This window comes from Rhinopithecus roxellana, chromosome 1, assembly GCF_007565055.1.
Source record: "Rhinopithecus roxellana isolate Shanxi Qingling chromosome 1, ASM756505v1, whole genome shotgun sequence".
NCBI lineage: Eukaryota > Metazoa > Chordata > Mammalia > Primates > Cercopithecidae > Rhinopithecus > Rhinopithecus roxellana.
This window is the reverse complement of record NC_044549.1, coordinates 135,694,324-135,709,936: the sequence shown is the minus strand read 5'-3', so window position 1 is coordinate 135,709,936 and position 15,613 is coordinate 135,694,324. Positions and strand designations below refer to the sequence as shown.

The 15,613-nt window shown below is 45.5% G+C and overlaps 1 protein-coding gene across 1 annotated transcript in view; it reads left to right on the top strand.

Moving 5' to 3' along the window:
- Positions 1-784: 784 nt before the first annotated feature.
- Positions 785-15,613, top strand: part of USP13 (ubiquitin specific peptidase 13) — a 139,425-nt gene continuing 124,596 nt past the window's right edge. Inside the window, exon 1 of the mRNA XM_010378670.2 lies at positions 785-1,181. Coding sequence (XP_010376972.1) covers positions 1,014-1,181 — 168 coding nt within the window. The 5' untranslated portion in view covers positions 785-1,013. The remainder of the gene's footprint in view (positions 1,182-15,613) is intronic.

Sequence of the window (15,613 nt, the reverse complement as noted above, 5' to 3'; positions counted from 1 at the left end):
AAATGAGAGTACGCTGGGAGACATGCTCTGCTTGCAAATGATCAACTCCCCAGCCCAACCCCATTCATCATTGATTTTGAGGAACTGATGAGTAAGACAGGAATATGTATGTTTGCCTACAAAATCCTCAAATCAGGCCACTGAATGTTCAACATGGGAACTTTGAATCACATAGAAGATACTCCAAAGGCCGAGAAAAATAGAAAGCCTCCCGACGCCCTGAAAAAATCTTGACCATCCCTGACTTCCTCCAATATGTAAGAAAACCTATATTATTATTACACACACGCACACACACCCTCTATCCTCACTAGATCTTGTTCTATTCTATTTTTGAGCTTTGGATGTTAAAGTATGGAACGAAGCTTAGTGGGGAAACACCGAAGTGCATGGCGCAAATTTAGATTTAAGCCTCACGTTAGATTCCAGATATGTACATCGAGTCCCGCCCCTACCCAATCCGGGGACGTCACCGCTCTAGTCTTCGGCTGTTTTAAAAGCAAGCGGTTTTTAAAACCCCCAATCCTGCTCTTTGTGTTTGCCTCCTCGGAGTTGCCCCTCTGCAAGCCAACAGTTCGGGATAGAAAACACCTACGTGGTGTTTTCCCGTGGCTCTCCCGCGCCGCGGTCGGCCGCCAGCCTGCTCGGGCTCCAGCGCCGACGCCTCAGGGGCTCGCCCTCCGCCCCCCGCCGCCGAGCCCGGCCAGCTCACAGGGCCCCTCTCCAGCTCCCCCTCCCCTGCGCGCTGCGGCTGGCGCTCCCCAGCCCCGCCTGACGCTGCAGCTGGGCCGGAGACTCGCCATTGGATTAAAAATAGCAGCGTCGCCAGCCCGCCCCGAGCCCCCGGTGCCCGCTCCCGCCCCGCGGCCCGCTCTCCCCGCCCGCCCCGGCTCGCCCGGCTGCGGTCGCCCGCGCAGCCCGCCCGTCCGCCCGCTCGCTGGCGCCACCGCCGCCGGCGGACAGCGCGCTCCGGCTCCGGCTCGGCTCGCTCGGCTCCGGTGCGTGCCGAGGCCATGCAGCGCCGGGGCGCCCTGTTCGGCATGCCGGGCGGCAGCGGAGGCCGGAAGATGGCTGCAGGAGACATCGGCGAGCTGCTGGTGCCGCACATGCCCACGATCCGCGTGCCCAGGTCCGGCGACAGGGTCTACAAGAACGAGTGCGCCTTCTCCTACGACTCCCCCGTAAGTGAGGCGCCTCGGGGGAGGGTCGCGGGGCCGGCGGCCTGCAGCACGTGAAGCCGGGGGAGAAGATGCGCAGTGGCGGCCGGGGACCTCTTCTCTTTCTCCGGGCGGCAGAGTTGGCTCAGGAGCACTGCAGTTCGGCAGTGAGCGCCCCAGGGCTGCTGTAGCCGAAGACTGGTGGCTTTGCTCCTTCAGCCACCCCAGGCTGGAAGGGCCCAATTCCCAGCAGCTTGCACACAGCCCCGCCGCCGTTTAAAGATAGATGAGGTCCACGAGTTCCCTGTTCCGAACTGCACGTTGCAGATCGTTTGTGTCCTCCCCGGGGCAGAGCGCAGGGCGGGTAGGTGGACGGGATGATTCCTCCAAACCCCCGGACACACAGCCCTTCTTTTTCTGGGACCACTTGCTTTGCTCAGGGATCCCCACTCCTGGACAATTCTGATTTGCTCTCTGAGCTTTTCTTCCACCACTTCCTATTTCACCCTACTCCTTTTCTTGCCTTTAGAATGTTAGGGCCGGGCGCGGTGGCTCACGTCTGTAATCCCAGCACCTTAAGAGGCGGAGGCGGGCGGATCGCCTGAGGTCAGGAGTTCGAGACCAGCCTGGCTAATATGGCGAGACCCCGTCTTTACTTAAAAAACCCCCAAAATTAGACGGGTGTGGTGGCGGGCGCCTGTAGTTCCAGCTACTCAGGAGGCTGAGGCTTGAGAATCGCTTGAACCGGGAAGGAGGAGGCTGTAGTGAGCCGAGATCGCGCCACTGTCCTCCAGCCTGGGCGACAGAGCGAGACTCCGTCTCAAAAAAAAAAAAAAAAAAAAAAAAAAAAAAGGCAGACGAAACCTTCCGGTGCCTCCACTCGGGCAGCAGAAATAGGGGATCTACTGGATTGTAATGGTTTTCTTAAGCCTTACCCCCTTACCCTTCTAAATGAGTCACTTGGACTGACATGCTCAAGTATAAATTATTAAAAGTTCAATCCCGAGTCGTGACCTCGGAGAATGGAAGAGGAAGCTGAGAGGGATCGCCGCCTTCTACCCGGGGCGGTTGGTGGTGGTTTTCACCTGGTTCTATGTCAATGTGTGAGAAGCAGCAGGAGGTGAATGTCCCTTTCAAAAGTCAAAATAGGCTTCTAAGTGACTCAGCTGTCTGGCGTTTATCATGTCTTTTTGAGGACCAAGTTATTTTTATCCACCCACTTTAGATCTCATATGTCACCCGGCAGATCTCAATGCATTGGAAGGCGCATGGATTGGATGGACTGAGGCAGGCCTCGCAATTGTCCAATACCTTTGATTCATAGTATGTGGAGTATTGTCAGAGGGGAAAAGAAAAGTCCAAATGAGCGGCAACATTTCCAAAGTTTCTTTATTATCTGTGGGTTGATTTTGGCTGGCTGCAAAGCATTTTTGCTCGATACACATTGGAGTATCAGAGTTAGTATCCTCTCTGTGACATTAGTTTTTTTATTTATGGTAATTACATATCATTTGAGGGATAAAACCTAACTTATTTTTTGATTGCTTACTTTTTTTTCTTTCGAAAAGATCCACCGAGTGGAATGTGACAATCGGCAGTCCTTTCTTAGTATGTTATCCATAAATTATTTGATAATGCCATTTTCAGATTGTATGGCCAGTGTTGGGCAGTTCGTAAAGTTGGAGAGGGATGATAGTCCTAACTAACCTAAGCAACTGACAGACTATTACCTCCAGGAAGAAGAAAGTGGCTTAAGTCTTTTAGGAGAGCATGACATGGAAAGTGGGTCAAGTGACTTTCCCCATGTTTGATTTGGGCTCTTCTTCAAATTCTGCTTACAAACTTTGCTCTTGGAAGTTTTTGCTGCATAATGTAGTGGATAGCAGGTGTGGGAGAAAAGGCTGATTGTTTTAATTCACTTCCACAAATAGTTATTGGGAGCTTACTGTGTGTGTTTCTAGAATGTTACTATTCTAGAAACATCTCGTCCAGTGTAGACTGATGATTTCAGTCACATCATAGCAGTTCCTTGAGGGAGACTGGGATTAATTTACAAGGCTGATGAATCAGTATATTTCATTATCTATGTTTCAGGGGAGGAAGGGAAGGAAGGTTTGATAATATTTATCTTAAAGCACAGTGCTTGATAATGGGAAGTTTTTTTTTTTGAGATGGATTTTTGCTCTTGTTGCCCAGGCTGAAGTGCAATGGCATGATCTCAGCTCACTGCAACCTCCACCTCCTGGAGTCAAGCAATTCTCCTGCCTCAGCCTCCCAAGTAGTTGGGATTACAGGCGTGTGCCACCACACCTGGCTAGTTTTGTATTTTTAGTAGAGACAGGGTTTTGCCATGTTGGTTAGGCTGGTCTCGAACTTCTGACCTCAAGTGATCCACTCACTTTGGCCTCCCAAAGTGCTGGGATTACAGGCATGAGCCACTGCAACCAGCCAGTATTTTGTTACGGTATGTAACACTACACTATGAGTCTGATAAGGGTTTCTTCAGCACCTACTATGTGCCATCTCATACATGCATGACTGTAAGGACCGTAAAGAGCAAAATCCATTGGTGCTAAACACACCAGAAACTTTAATCCACAAGCGCCATGGGATGTCTTAGGGAAAAGGCCAAAACCAGCTGAGCGGAAAAAAAAAATCATCCCTGCATTGGTTACTTTTGAAAAAGGTTATGTACAAAGATGGCTAGAAAATAAGGGAGATCAATATTCCAGGCCAGGGAAATTATATGTGCAAAGGAGATATAAAGTGTGAATATTTCCCACTAATTTGCCTGTAATGTATTTAGAATAAAAAGATACATTTGGCAAGTAGCAAGAAGTGAGGCAGAACCAAGTAGAGAGTAGACGATGGGGGCCTTGCATCTGGAAAACATTTGGTCTTGATTTTATATGGTCAGTTATGGAAAGCTATTCTTGGTCATGTGATTTAAAGTGATGTTGGAGAAAGACTGTGAATCAACAAATCTTTGTGATGTACCTACCATGTCTAAGGCACTGTCTGTAGACCTTTGCCATTCTTCACCTTTGTGGGATATGAGTAGTGTATTAGTATCTCTCTTCTCTTCTTCCTACCTCCTAGGCTTAACACATAGCAGATGCTCAATAACAGCTATTTTGGGATGAGGGAGAATTTGTTTTTCACCTACATCTTTGATTTCATCCTGGGCCCACCCTTCCACCTTGACATGTAGGTTCACTTCTCCGTGGTTTGGTTCATTGTGCAAGGTCTGTAATGCACCTTCCCAGTGGAGCTTCTTTTCAAGACTGAATTCAAGTGGTTCTGGCTCTATGAATCATTTCCATATTGCCTCCCACTAGACGTAAGCACTCCTGTCTAACCCCCAGCGACATGTTCACGTGCTTGTCTCTGCCTTTGAGTGTGACCTTCCTGGAGAGTGGGGACTTTGTGTTATTCCCAGCAGCTGGTCTAGCATCTGGTATATATACCACGAACTCAGTGAATGCTTTGGAAATGTATGAATTCCATGGAGTTACAGGCTCTGCACATGGTGAGGATAAAACATATGGGAAATGTTGAGAAAGGAATCAGGGGGATTATCACATAGAATATGATGACTTCATTGTGGGGGGCAAATGTGAAGGAGAGAGCCCAGACTGGCAGTGTTTGAATCCTGTCTCTGTCACCCAGTGTGTAACTTCTCTGAGCCCCAGTTTCTCCATCTGTAAAATGGACACAATAACAACCTATCTCAAAAGGTTGTTTTGTGGATTAAATAAATGAATACATAAAGTGTGTCTGGCCAATTAGTAATCACATTCACATTTGCTTTAAAAAAGGAGGAAAGGCCAGGCGAGGTGGCTCACACCTATAATCCCAGCACTTTGGGAAGCCAAGGCGGGTGGATCACTTGAGGTCAGGAGTTCGAGACTAGCCTGGCCAACGTGGTGAAACCCCGTCTCTCCTAAAAACACAAAAATTAGCTGGGCATGGTGGTGCACACCTGTAATCCCAGCTACGGGGGAGTAGGGGTTGGGGGGTGCTGAGGCAGGAGACTTGCTTGAACTCCGGAGGTGGAGGTTGCAGTGAGCCGAGACTGCACCACTGCACTCCAGCCTGGGCAACAGAGTGAGACTCCATCTCAAAAAATAAATAAATAAATAAAATAAGTAAATAAAAAAAAGAAAAAGGAGGAAAGAGAGAAGAATAGAAGGAAGAAAGAAGAAAGCAAAATAGTCAGTTATGACCGGGTGTAGTGGCTCATGCCTGTAATCCTAGCACTTCGGGAGGCCAAGGCAGACAGATCACGACATCAAGAGATCAAGACCATCCTGGCCAACATGGTGAAACTGCATCTCTACTAAAAAAAAATACAAAAATTCTAAAATTATCTATTAGAACTCTGTCTAAAAGAAAAAAAAAAAAGAGAGAGAGAGAAAGAAAAAGAGTTAATCACAAATTGTAAGCCCAAGAGTCTGGTTGTCAGGGGTTATGTAGGAAGTTTTGTGTGCTTAAGTGGAGGAGGGATATCTTGGTTCACACTTCTGCTTGTAAGCCTCCCTGGACCAGCATGGAAATCTCCTCTCATCTCTTTGGTTGTTGAGCTGCTCATTTATCTGGATGTACTTTGGTCCTGTGTCTCTTCAGTTTCCAGGTGGTCAGTTCCAGTGAGGCGAGTCTCTGGCTTGTCCATGTGTAAGACTCATTTCCTTTTCTTTCTCAGCCTCCCAGGTGGCTGGGATTACAGATGCCCGCAATCGTGCCTGGCTATTTTTTTGTATTTTTAGTAGAGACGGGATTTCACTATGTTGGCTAGGCTGGTCTTGAACTCCTGACCTTGTGACCCACCCACCTTGGCCTCCCAAAGTGCTGGGATTATAGGTGGGAGCCACCGCGCTAGGCCAACTCATTTCCTTTTCTAAGACCACCTTCCTCTTGTGATCATTTTTTTCTGGGCTCTCTCTCAACCTTCACTTTCTGCTTCAGACTTCATCCTTTCCTTTGAATGCCTGCATTACGTAGTCCGTGTCATGCAGCACAACGGCTCTAGTCTGTCCTCATGGTTTGCTCTCTTGTGCTAATTTTGCCCCCCTGCCCACCTGCATTGTAAGTGGAGCTGTTTATGCCTTGTCTTAGCTTGGGTCAACTGAAAATGGGGAGGCTTAGACAAGGCAGTTTATTTTGGAAAGTTATCCCAGGGAACAGAAGTGGAATTATGAGCAAGAGAATAGTGACAAAGAGAAAGAAGGAAAGTCATTCCGAGAATGAGTATTCCACAGTGGGCAGCTAGAGCTAAAACTCACTTAGGACTCCCTGGGTAACTGCAGAGTGTGCCTCAGAATTGTCCACTTGAGATGGAGCAGAGGGGAGTACAGTATTTATCCACTGACTCCCATCCCTCATTGGTCAAGGTTTGTTCTAGGGGTGGAAAAGCCCTCACTCTTCCAAGTCTGTATTTGTAGGCACTGAGTCTGCAAATGGGAAGTATTTTGACAGGCTGAGCAGGACTAGCAGCAGCTGAGAAGCAAGAGGTCCTCAGTGCAGCTGAGGCTAAGACTGTTGGGCTGCACCTGCTATGACAATCAGCTGCCCACAGTGGCTGAACCAAAAAGGTGGCCAGAGGGGATCTGAGACTCAGCATAAATGGTTGCCCCTTACCCCCACCTCTTCTTCCCTTCTCGCATCAGGACTGTTTTGTAAGAAGGAACTTTTTCCCCATTTTTGGAAGTTCTGAGATGGCTCAGTGATATTGAGATGTCACTGTTGGTTCTTTGTCTTCCTGGGAGTCTTTGGAAAACTCTGATGACAGGGACCTGGTGGGAATGGCTGGTTTAGATATCCACCAGGAAAGACTTTGAGATCTCCATCTACTTGTGGGAACACTTCATGTTAGGGGCTCAGTGAATCTTTCTGTCTTTCTGTCCTTTCTTCCACAAGCATTTATGGATGTGCCTGGTATTCTTTCAGGCATTGCCAGTAATAATAATGACATCTCACATGTATATAGAGCAGTTTTCAAAGTGTGCTCCCTGAACCAGCAGCACTAGCATGTCTTGGGAACTGCTAATTCTTGGGTCCCACCCCAGACCTTCTGAAACAGAATATCTGGGGGTGGGGTGTAGCAGTCTGTGTGTTAATAAGCAATTTGGGTGATTCTGAAACATGCCAAAGTTTGAGACTTAGTGATAGGGCACTTACTAGGTGCCATGCATCATTCCAAGCCTTCTCATTATTGCATATATTATTATACGTATATGAACTCATTATTTAATCATCACAACAAACCTATGTTTTATACTGTTACCATTTTGCAGATGAGGAAACTCAAGTACAAAGATCACACAGAGAGCGAGTGGTAGAGCTGGGATATGAATCCGGATTGTTTGAATCTAGAATCTGTTTAAACCATTTTGTAATTTGTTGTCTCAGCTGCACTGAGGACCTCTTGCTTCTCAGCTGCTGCTAGTCCTGCTCAGCCTGTCAAAATACTTCCCATTTGCAGACTCAGTGCCTACAAATACATCTGTTTAAAACCATTTTGGCTAGGTGTGGTGGCTCACACCTATAATCCCAGCACTTTGGGAGGTGGAGGCGGGCAGATCACCTGAGGTCAGGAGTTTAAGACTAGCCTTGCCAACATGGCAAAACGCCATCTCTACTAAAAATACAAAAAGTAGCCAGGCGTGGTGGCGGGTGCGTGTAGTCCTAGCTACTCGGGAGGCTGAAACAGGGAGAATCTCTTGAACCTGGGGGGCAGAGGTTGCAGTGAGCCAAGATCCTGCCATTCCACTCCAGCCTGGGCGACAGAGCGAGACTGTCTCAAAAGACAAACAAACAAAACATTTTAACTTGTTTTAATTGTACAATTCAGTGGCATTAAATTACATTTGCATTGAAACCTTTTAACTTGTTTTAATTGTACAATTCAGTGGCATTAAATTACATTTGCATTGAAACATTTTAACTCATTTTAATTGTACAATTCAGTGGCATTAAATTACATTCGCATTGTTGTGTAACTATCACTACGCATTGTTGTGTAACTATCACTACTGTCTATCTCCAGTTTTTCATCTTTCCAAACTGAAACTCTGTATTTATTTGACAATAAACCCTCATTTCTCCCTTTTCCTAGCCCCTTGTAATGTCCATTCAACTTTCTGTCCCTGTGAATTTGCTTATTCTAGGCACTTTATACAAGTCGAATCACACAGTATTTGTCCTTTTGTGTCTGGCTTATTTCATTTAGCATAATGTTATCAAGGTTCAGTGTTGTAGCACGTATCCGAATTTCCTTCCTTCTTAAGGCTGAATAATATTCCATCATTTATATGTACATGTGTTACATTTTATTTGTCCATTCACCTGTTAATGGACATCGGGTTGTTTCTACCTTTTGACTGTTGTGAATAAAGCTGCTTCAATTGTTGGTGTACAAGTATTTGTTTGAGTCCCTGTAGATTCTCTGCATTTTACCATTGTACTATGCACGTTGCCTTGCAGGCAATGAGACTTCCCATCATAATGCTTACTTGCAGGGAGAAAAAAAAGTTAATTTAGGATCTCTGTGGAAAACTCTTCCTCCTAATGGATAAACTGATACGAGGTAGTAAAGCAAAATTTAGGAGCAGACAGACCTTTTTTCCACTTTGAAGATACAAACTTAAAGTAAATCTTATTAGTTTCACATGTCAAAAGTTTCCTTCCAAGAGCAACTAGCTGAAAAGTTGTTCTCAAGCAGTGATTCTCAAGCTTTCTGACCTCTTTATACGCTTAAACATTTTTGAGAACCACAAAATGCTTTTGTGTGATGTCTGTTGCTATTTACCATACTAGAAATTAAAACTGAGAAAAATTTAAAACAATTCGAACAATTGCATTCTATTAGCGTTTGAAATGATGTCATTTCATGTCATATAGCCTTGAAAAAATGCCACTGTATGCTGTGAGAGAATGAGAGAGAGAAAGGCAAGTAACTTCATGTTATGAAAATAGTTTTGACCTCCCAAATTACTTAAAGACTCTGGGGTGTCACAGGGTTACCAGGCCTTACTTTGGAAACCAAAGTTCTAGAGTTTAGGCAAGAAGATCTAACCACTTATTCCAGTCACATACCTCACCTGAAATGTAGCTTTTATGGGTTCACATTAAATTATTGTCTTAATTTTAGCTCAAGCATAGATGTCATATGTTGCATGCACATTCTTTTTGAAGCAAATTAAAATTTAGAGAATTTGATAGACACTTTTTGAAAAAATTAGAGCTACTTGAGCTGGGAATTGACTATTTCATAGATAGGAATTTTTTTTATTCTCTGAACTGTGAGTTTCATTGTAGGGTGACCTGGCTGGGCTGTTTTCTTTGGGGAAGCTTAAATGTTAGTGTCTTAATTTTTTTTTTTTTCCTTTGGCTACCAGTTAGGAGACTATTCTGATCTCTTGTCTGGAAAATATAGGCTTGTCTGCCAATATTCAGGGAACTGAGTGGGAGCAGAGGGTGAAGGTGGTCCCCCCATCTGGGTATTGGATACCAGCTGGATAGTGCCTGTAGGTTCTCATCTGTGTCTGTGCTTTGCTAAGCTTCTCCCATCATTGCAGGGGCTGGTTCCTGGACATTGCATTCCCTAGAGTCTCTTGGTGGTAAGATTCTGATATTGATTTTTCCAGTAAGAGATTTAGAAGGCAAAAAAGAAGGAGAAGCCAGCCACTTTCCTATTGCAACTGTGGCACCTGGTCGATCTGAGGTTTTCCTAGCAGCATCTGAGTGTCCTTCTGGGACACAGTTAGCTCAGTGGTGGGGGATCTGACGTTATCTGTGCAGTTTCTTGTGACGCTTGTACATCCCGATTTCCTGAACATAGGCAGTGATTTCTCTGACTTTGGCTCTCACTGCCCTTCCCATGATTTTTTAAGCTTTTAATTTCCTGTATCAAATCTCTTCCTGCCTGTAATACCTAGAATAGCATCTATTTTCTGACCAAATCTGGACTGATACACATACATTCTCTTAGTCCCCATGTTCGTGATGGTGCCCCTATTCTTAACGAAGCCCATTCTTCCCCAGCGCTGAAACCTTTGTTTTCATCTGCTTTAGAGAATCATTCTCCAGTTCTTTGCCAGGAAAGGGAGGAGCCTCTGGGAGTGGAGGTGAGATTTGGGGCTCTGATGGCTACATAGAAACTCTTTCTCTTTATTTTAGCTCCTACTTCACCCCATCTTCCAGAGTTATCTTGAACTGCCAGTTCTGGAGTCTTTTGGGCATTCTGGGGTGAAGATCAGGTTGGATCTTGGCTTTCCCTGCTGCTGGCCTAGGATTCAGCTCCGTCGCCATCTTAGTCTTTTAGCTTTCATTTAGTCCAGCTTTCCAGACTTAGTGCTATAGCTCATATCTTTAAAAAATCCCTTTGCTGTCCTTTGATTGGGGTTTCAGAAAGGAGTGAAATGGATGTCTTTGTGTCATTTGCCCTGTGTACCCTAAAATCCTGCTTTTCTAAAATCATAATCAAGAAGTTACTTGCTGTCCCTTTTGGACAGTAGTTCATTACTTTTAAAGTTGTACCATTTTTAGAGCTTTGGAATGTGAGAGATGATGCTGATCCTGCCAGGAAGACTTTTTGGAAAAGTTCACGTTCTCTGCTCATTTTGAATCTAGACATCTGTGCAACTCTGAATTCTCTTTTTCCTCCCCTGCATTCCTCTTCCTATGGACTGGAGCTCAGTTAAAGGAGCGGCCATCCATTTTAGTGCCCCAGATTTAGAAATGTATGGTATCATCCATTCTACCCCCGCTCTCTCTTTTTATTTCTTAAATTGTGATAAAATAAATACATATAACGTAAACTTTACCATCTTAACCATTTTAAAATGTACAGTTCAGTGGCATTGAAGTACATTCACACTGTTTTGCAATTATTACCACTGTCTGTCTTCAGAATTCTTTTCATCTTGCAAAATAGAAACTCTGTACCCATTAAACAATGACTCCCTGTTCTCCCCTTTTCTCAGCCTCTGACAGCCATCATTCTACTTTTTGTCTCTCAGATTTGACCACTCTAGGTACTTTATGCAAGTGGAATCATGCAATATTTGTCCTTTTTGACTGACTCATTTCAGTTGGCATAATGTCCTCAAGGTTAATCCACGTTGTTGTGTCAGTTTTCTTCCTTTGTAAGGCAGGATAATATCCCATTGTGTGTATACACTGCATCTTGTTTATCCAGTCATCTGTCAGGGACACTGTGTTGCTTCCACCTTTTGGCTCATGTGAATCATGCTGCTATGAACATGGCTATCTCACTGTCTCTTTTAGCATCACATCCCATTAATCACCAAATTCTGGTATATCCTCCTCTTTCCCTTGCATTGCTAAGGCTCAGGCCCTCATCCTTTATTGCCTGGACTGTTGCAGAAGCTTCCTAACAACCACCTTGCTTTCCCTTCCAGTCTGTCACACTGCACTCTCAGATATTTTTAAAAATAGAGGTCTGATCATGTCATTTTCCTGCCTTGAAATCCTCAATGGTGCCATTCAGACTTTTCTAACATGGCACATCACCTCGGTTTATCCAAAGCTGTTGATCCAGCTTTCCTGACCTCTGCTTACTTTCTTTCTGTCCCAAAGGACTTTCTATTCTCTAGGTGCTCCGTGCTCTTGCCCCTCCATGTGCTTGCTCATGCTCTTGCATTGACCTGGAATGCATTCTCTCACCCTTCATCCCCCTGGAAAAGCCCTGTTGGTCCTTTAAAGCCAGCTCAGGTGTTCTCTGTGAGGACTCCTCCCATCCTCATAAGCTGAGTTAGATATCTGTTTTCCTTTGCTTTCACTTTGTACATCTTTGTCATGGGTGGGATACAGATTGTGGGGATGTGGAATAGCTGAGGTCTTGGGGAATTAAAAGGAAAACAGTAGAGAACTAAAAACTACACAATTTGTGAACCTGTGCCATTAAGCCTGCATCTTTTCTGATTTTCTGTTTTTTTTTTTTTTTTTTAAATGGAGTCTCGCTCTGTTGCCCAGGCTGGAGTGCAGTGGCATGATCTTGGCTCGCTGCAACCTTCACCTCCTGGGTTCAAGCTGGGATTACAGGCGTGTGCCACCATGCCCGGCTATTTTTTTTTGTATTTTTACTAGGCACAGTGTTTCACCATGTTGGTCAGGTTGGTCTGGAACTCCTGACCTCGAATGATCCACCTGCCTCAGCCTCCCAAAGTGCTGGGATTACAGGCATGAGCCACCACACCCAGCTGCCAATATGTTATTTTCATGTTATCTTATTACCTGAAACATCATAGGTTTGACCCTTGAAAAGCCAGGGAAAAGTGTCTTGGGTACTTGCTGAAGTGTTATTTGTGTTGTGATTCTAGCATGCTTGGTAAAAGATCCCACATTGGGCCCCTCAGGGAAATGACAAGAGGACTGGGATCTATGGTTGCAGATCAGGCCTCTGTCTGATCTGTTCAGTATTGTGGTGATCAGTTAGGACTCCCCTTGTTCCCACACACAGGGAAGATGTGAACATGAACATCTATTTTTAGGGCTAGAACAACAGGACAATGTAACAATGACAAGAATTTAATGAATCTGAATATGCCTCAGGACAGAGATGTTGCTTGAGGTGCGGGATAGGATGTACCTCATGTGGTAAGATTAAAAAGGAAAGACCATGCACGGTGGCTCACGCCTGTAATCCCAGCATTTTGGGAGGCCGAGGTGGGCGGATCACCTGAGGTCAGGAGTTCAAGATCAGCCTGGCCAACATGGTGAAACTCCGTCTCTACTAAAAATACAAAACTTAGCCTGGCATGATGGCAGGCACCTGTAATCCCAACTACTCAGGAGGCTAAGGCAGGATAATCGCTTGAACCCAGGAGGTGGAGTTTGCAGTGAGCTATGATCATGCCATTGCACTCCAACCCGGGCAACAGAGTAAGACCTTGTCTCAAAAGAAAAAAAAAAGATTAGAAAGGAAACATTCTGCTTTGTGTTAATTAGCAAGTGTTAATACTGACTTATGGCTTACTGTGCACTCTGCGCTGTAGGAAGTATTATAGGGGTAGAGAGGGTGTAAGTGGGAGGGAAGCAGAGGACCATGGCAGAGAAGAGTGTGACATGGATCTCTATCGTAGTGGAGTGTGTACGCTAATTTCAAGTGTCCATTATGGAAAGTCTGGCATGAGGACGTAACCAGCTTGAGCTAACTCCAATCCGTCAAGTGTCTCTTATGAATCATATACTATGCCAGGCACTTTTATGTACGTCATCTCATTTAATTATGATAATAATTGGCTTACATGTTATAGTTACGATTTTGCCCCTGTTTTACAAATGAGGAATGGAGAGTCAGAGAGGTTAGGTAATTTCTTCAAGGATTTGTTCAAAGATGGCTTCATGACAGAGTTGGTCTTTAAACCCTGATGAGTCATGAAGTTAGACCCTGCAGCACTTACAGGATATTTAAGGCTTTTCTTTTTTTTGAGACAGAGTCTTGCAGTGTCGCCCAGGCTGGAGTGCAGTGGTGTGATCTCAGCTCACTGCCACCTCCGCCTCCCCAGTTCAAGTGAGTCTTGTGCCTCAGCCTCCTGAGTATCTGGGACCACAGGCATGCACCACTTTGCCCAGCTAATTTTTGTATTTTCAGTAGAGATAGGGTTTCTCCATGTTGGTCAGGGCGTTCTTGAACTCCTGACCTCAAGTGATCTGCCTGCCTTGGCTTCTCAAAGTGCTAGGATTACAGACATGAGCCACTGCACCCAGCTGGATATTTAAGCTTTAAACAGTGTGGTGCTTAAAATTTGTGAGAGGAGATTTTAGACCTGGGAATAATCAGCAAAGTCTAGAAGAGTTACTGGCCTGGACAACTGGATGGAATCCAAAGAGGCAGCGCTTTGGAGGGGTAGGGTGGACAAAGGTATGGAATTGGGACCAACTTCACTTGCATGTGAGACAGTAAAAATTGTCTTATGGAAGAGAAGATTCCTGGGGAGACTGGAAAGCAAAGTTGAATATTCTGTGGGATGTAAAAGAGGTTGGTCTTGATAAGGTTAGACCTGAGGGACCAGCCAATTATGAGCAAGGGAACAGCATGGGGATGGTGGTCCTTTGGTGCTACTGTTCTGGAAGTGGAATGAGGAATAAATAGGTGGGAGTGGCTACAGGAAGCAGGGTTGAAAGTAATTCACATATTGTATCCTTTGTGTAAAGCTGCTGAATTGCTCCTTTGGAGGTGCCATTTGGGGCAGGTTCTGCCATTGAGTGTCCAGCCTGTTCTTTGGAAGAAGCCTCAGTTGGTGTGAATTCTCTCTCTAGGTCCCCAGTTTTATTGCTGGACACAAGCTGATTAGGACGAGTGGGCTGTGAGGGTCCCTGTCTTGCAGCTCCTTCACCAGTGTCTCGAAGCCTAGCACTTTGGGTCTTGCCACTGTTTCTGTCAGGGAGCTGTCAATCTGGAGTGGCCACTTCCCAGGGACTCCAGCTGTCCTTTTGCATTTGGGGAGTGGAGCTGGCAAAGCCTGCTGAAACCTCTCTCCTGCCCCTCAGGAAAGCTTGGCAGGGTGCCTGGTGCAGGCTGCTTACTTGAGTGGGGCTGCCCTCCTTTGCCTGTCCCTCCTGCTTTCCTTGAATGAAACAGTCTTGAAAAAAAGAGAAACTGCTCTTTTCCCCAGGCCCCCACGAGAGCGTGTGCTTGCCGACAGCCGCCCACCTGGCTCCTGTCACCAAAACGACATCTGCTTCTCAGTAGCACCAGGCAGCCCGCAGGGGGCTAGACTGGCCTGGGCTCAAATCCACCTCCACTTACTACTTAGTAGCCATGTGACTTCAGCAAATGCTTTAATGTCACTGAATTCCTGTGAGCCTTGGTTTCCCCCTTTGTAGTGCCTTACCTTGCAGGGTTGTTGTACTCACAGCTGTCCATTCAACCTATCTTATTGCTGTCCTCTCTGGAACTCTCCCCTCCCTAGCTCTCACTTTTAAGCTAGTGGATGTGTAGCAGAGGTACTTGCCCTTTTATTAGTGGTTTAATGAGGGGTTCCCTTCGAGAAGATGAAATGGCATTTATGGAGTCTTAGGGTTGCCGAAGAGAGACATCTTTTACTTGGTAATTCTGCATAAGGCTCTACTCAACAGTGAAAGCTTTTGCTGGCCTCTTTGATGGGGACTCTGTTCTGGGCCATTGTTCATACTCAAATTCAGATCTGAGGGATGGGCTTTTATGGGTTAGCCTGGAAATTCAATCTTCATGTTTATCAGGGAGATTTCATCCTGAAGAAAACCATCACTTTTAAAAAATAAAATAAAAATAAGAAATGACTATAAAAGGCGTACTGTTGACAAGGTGGTTTCACATTTTCTTTTTGTGTGTAAGCTGGGGACTACTGCAGGTGCCCAGTTCACTGTGTTCGTATGCCGATGGTTTCCATGTTACCCATTTGTCCTGAGAGTGTTGTAGTAGTTGAACTTTGTGCCCTGCCTCTGGCCTT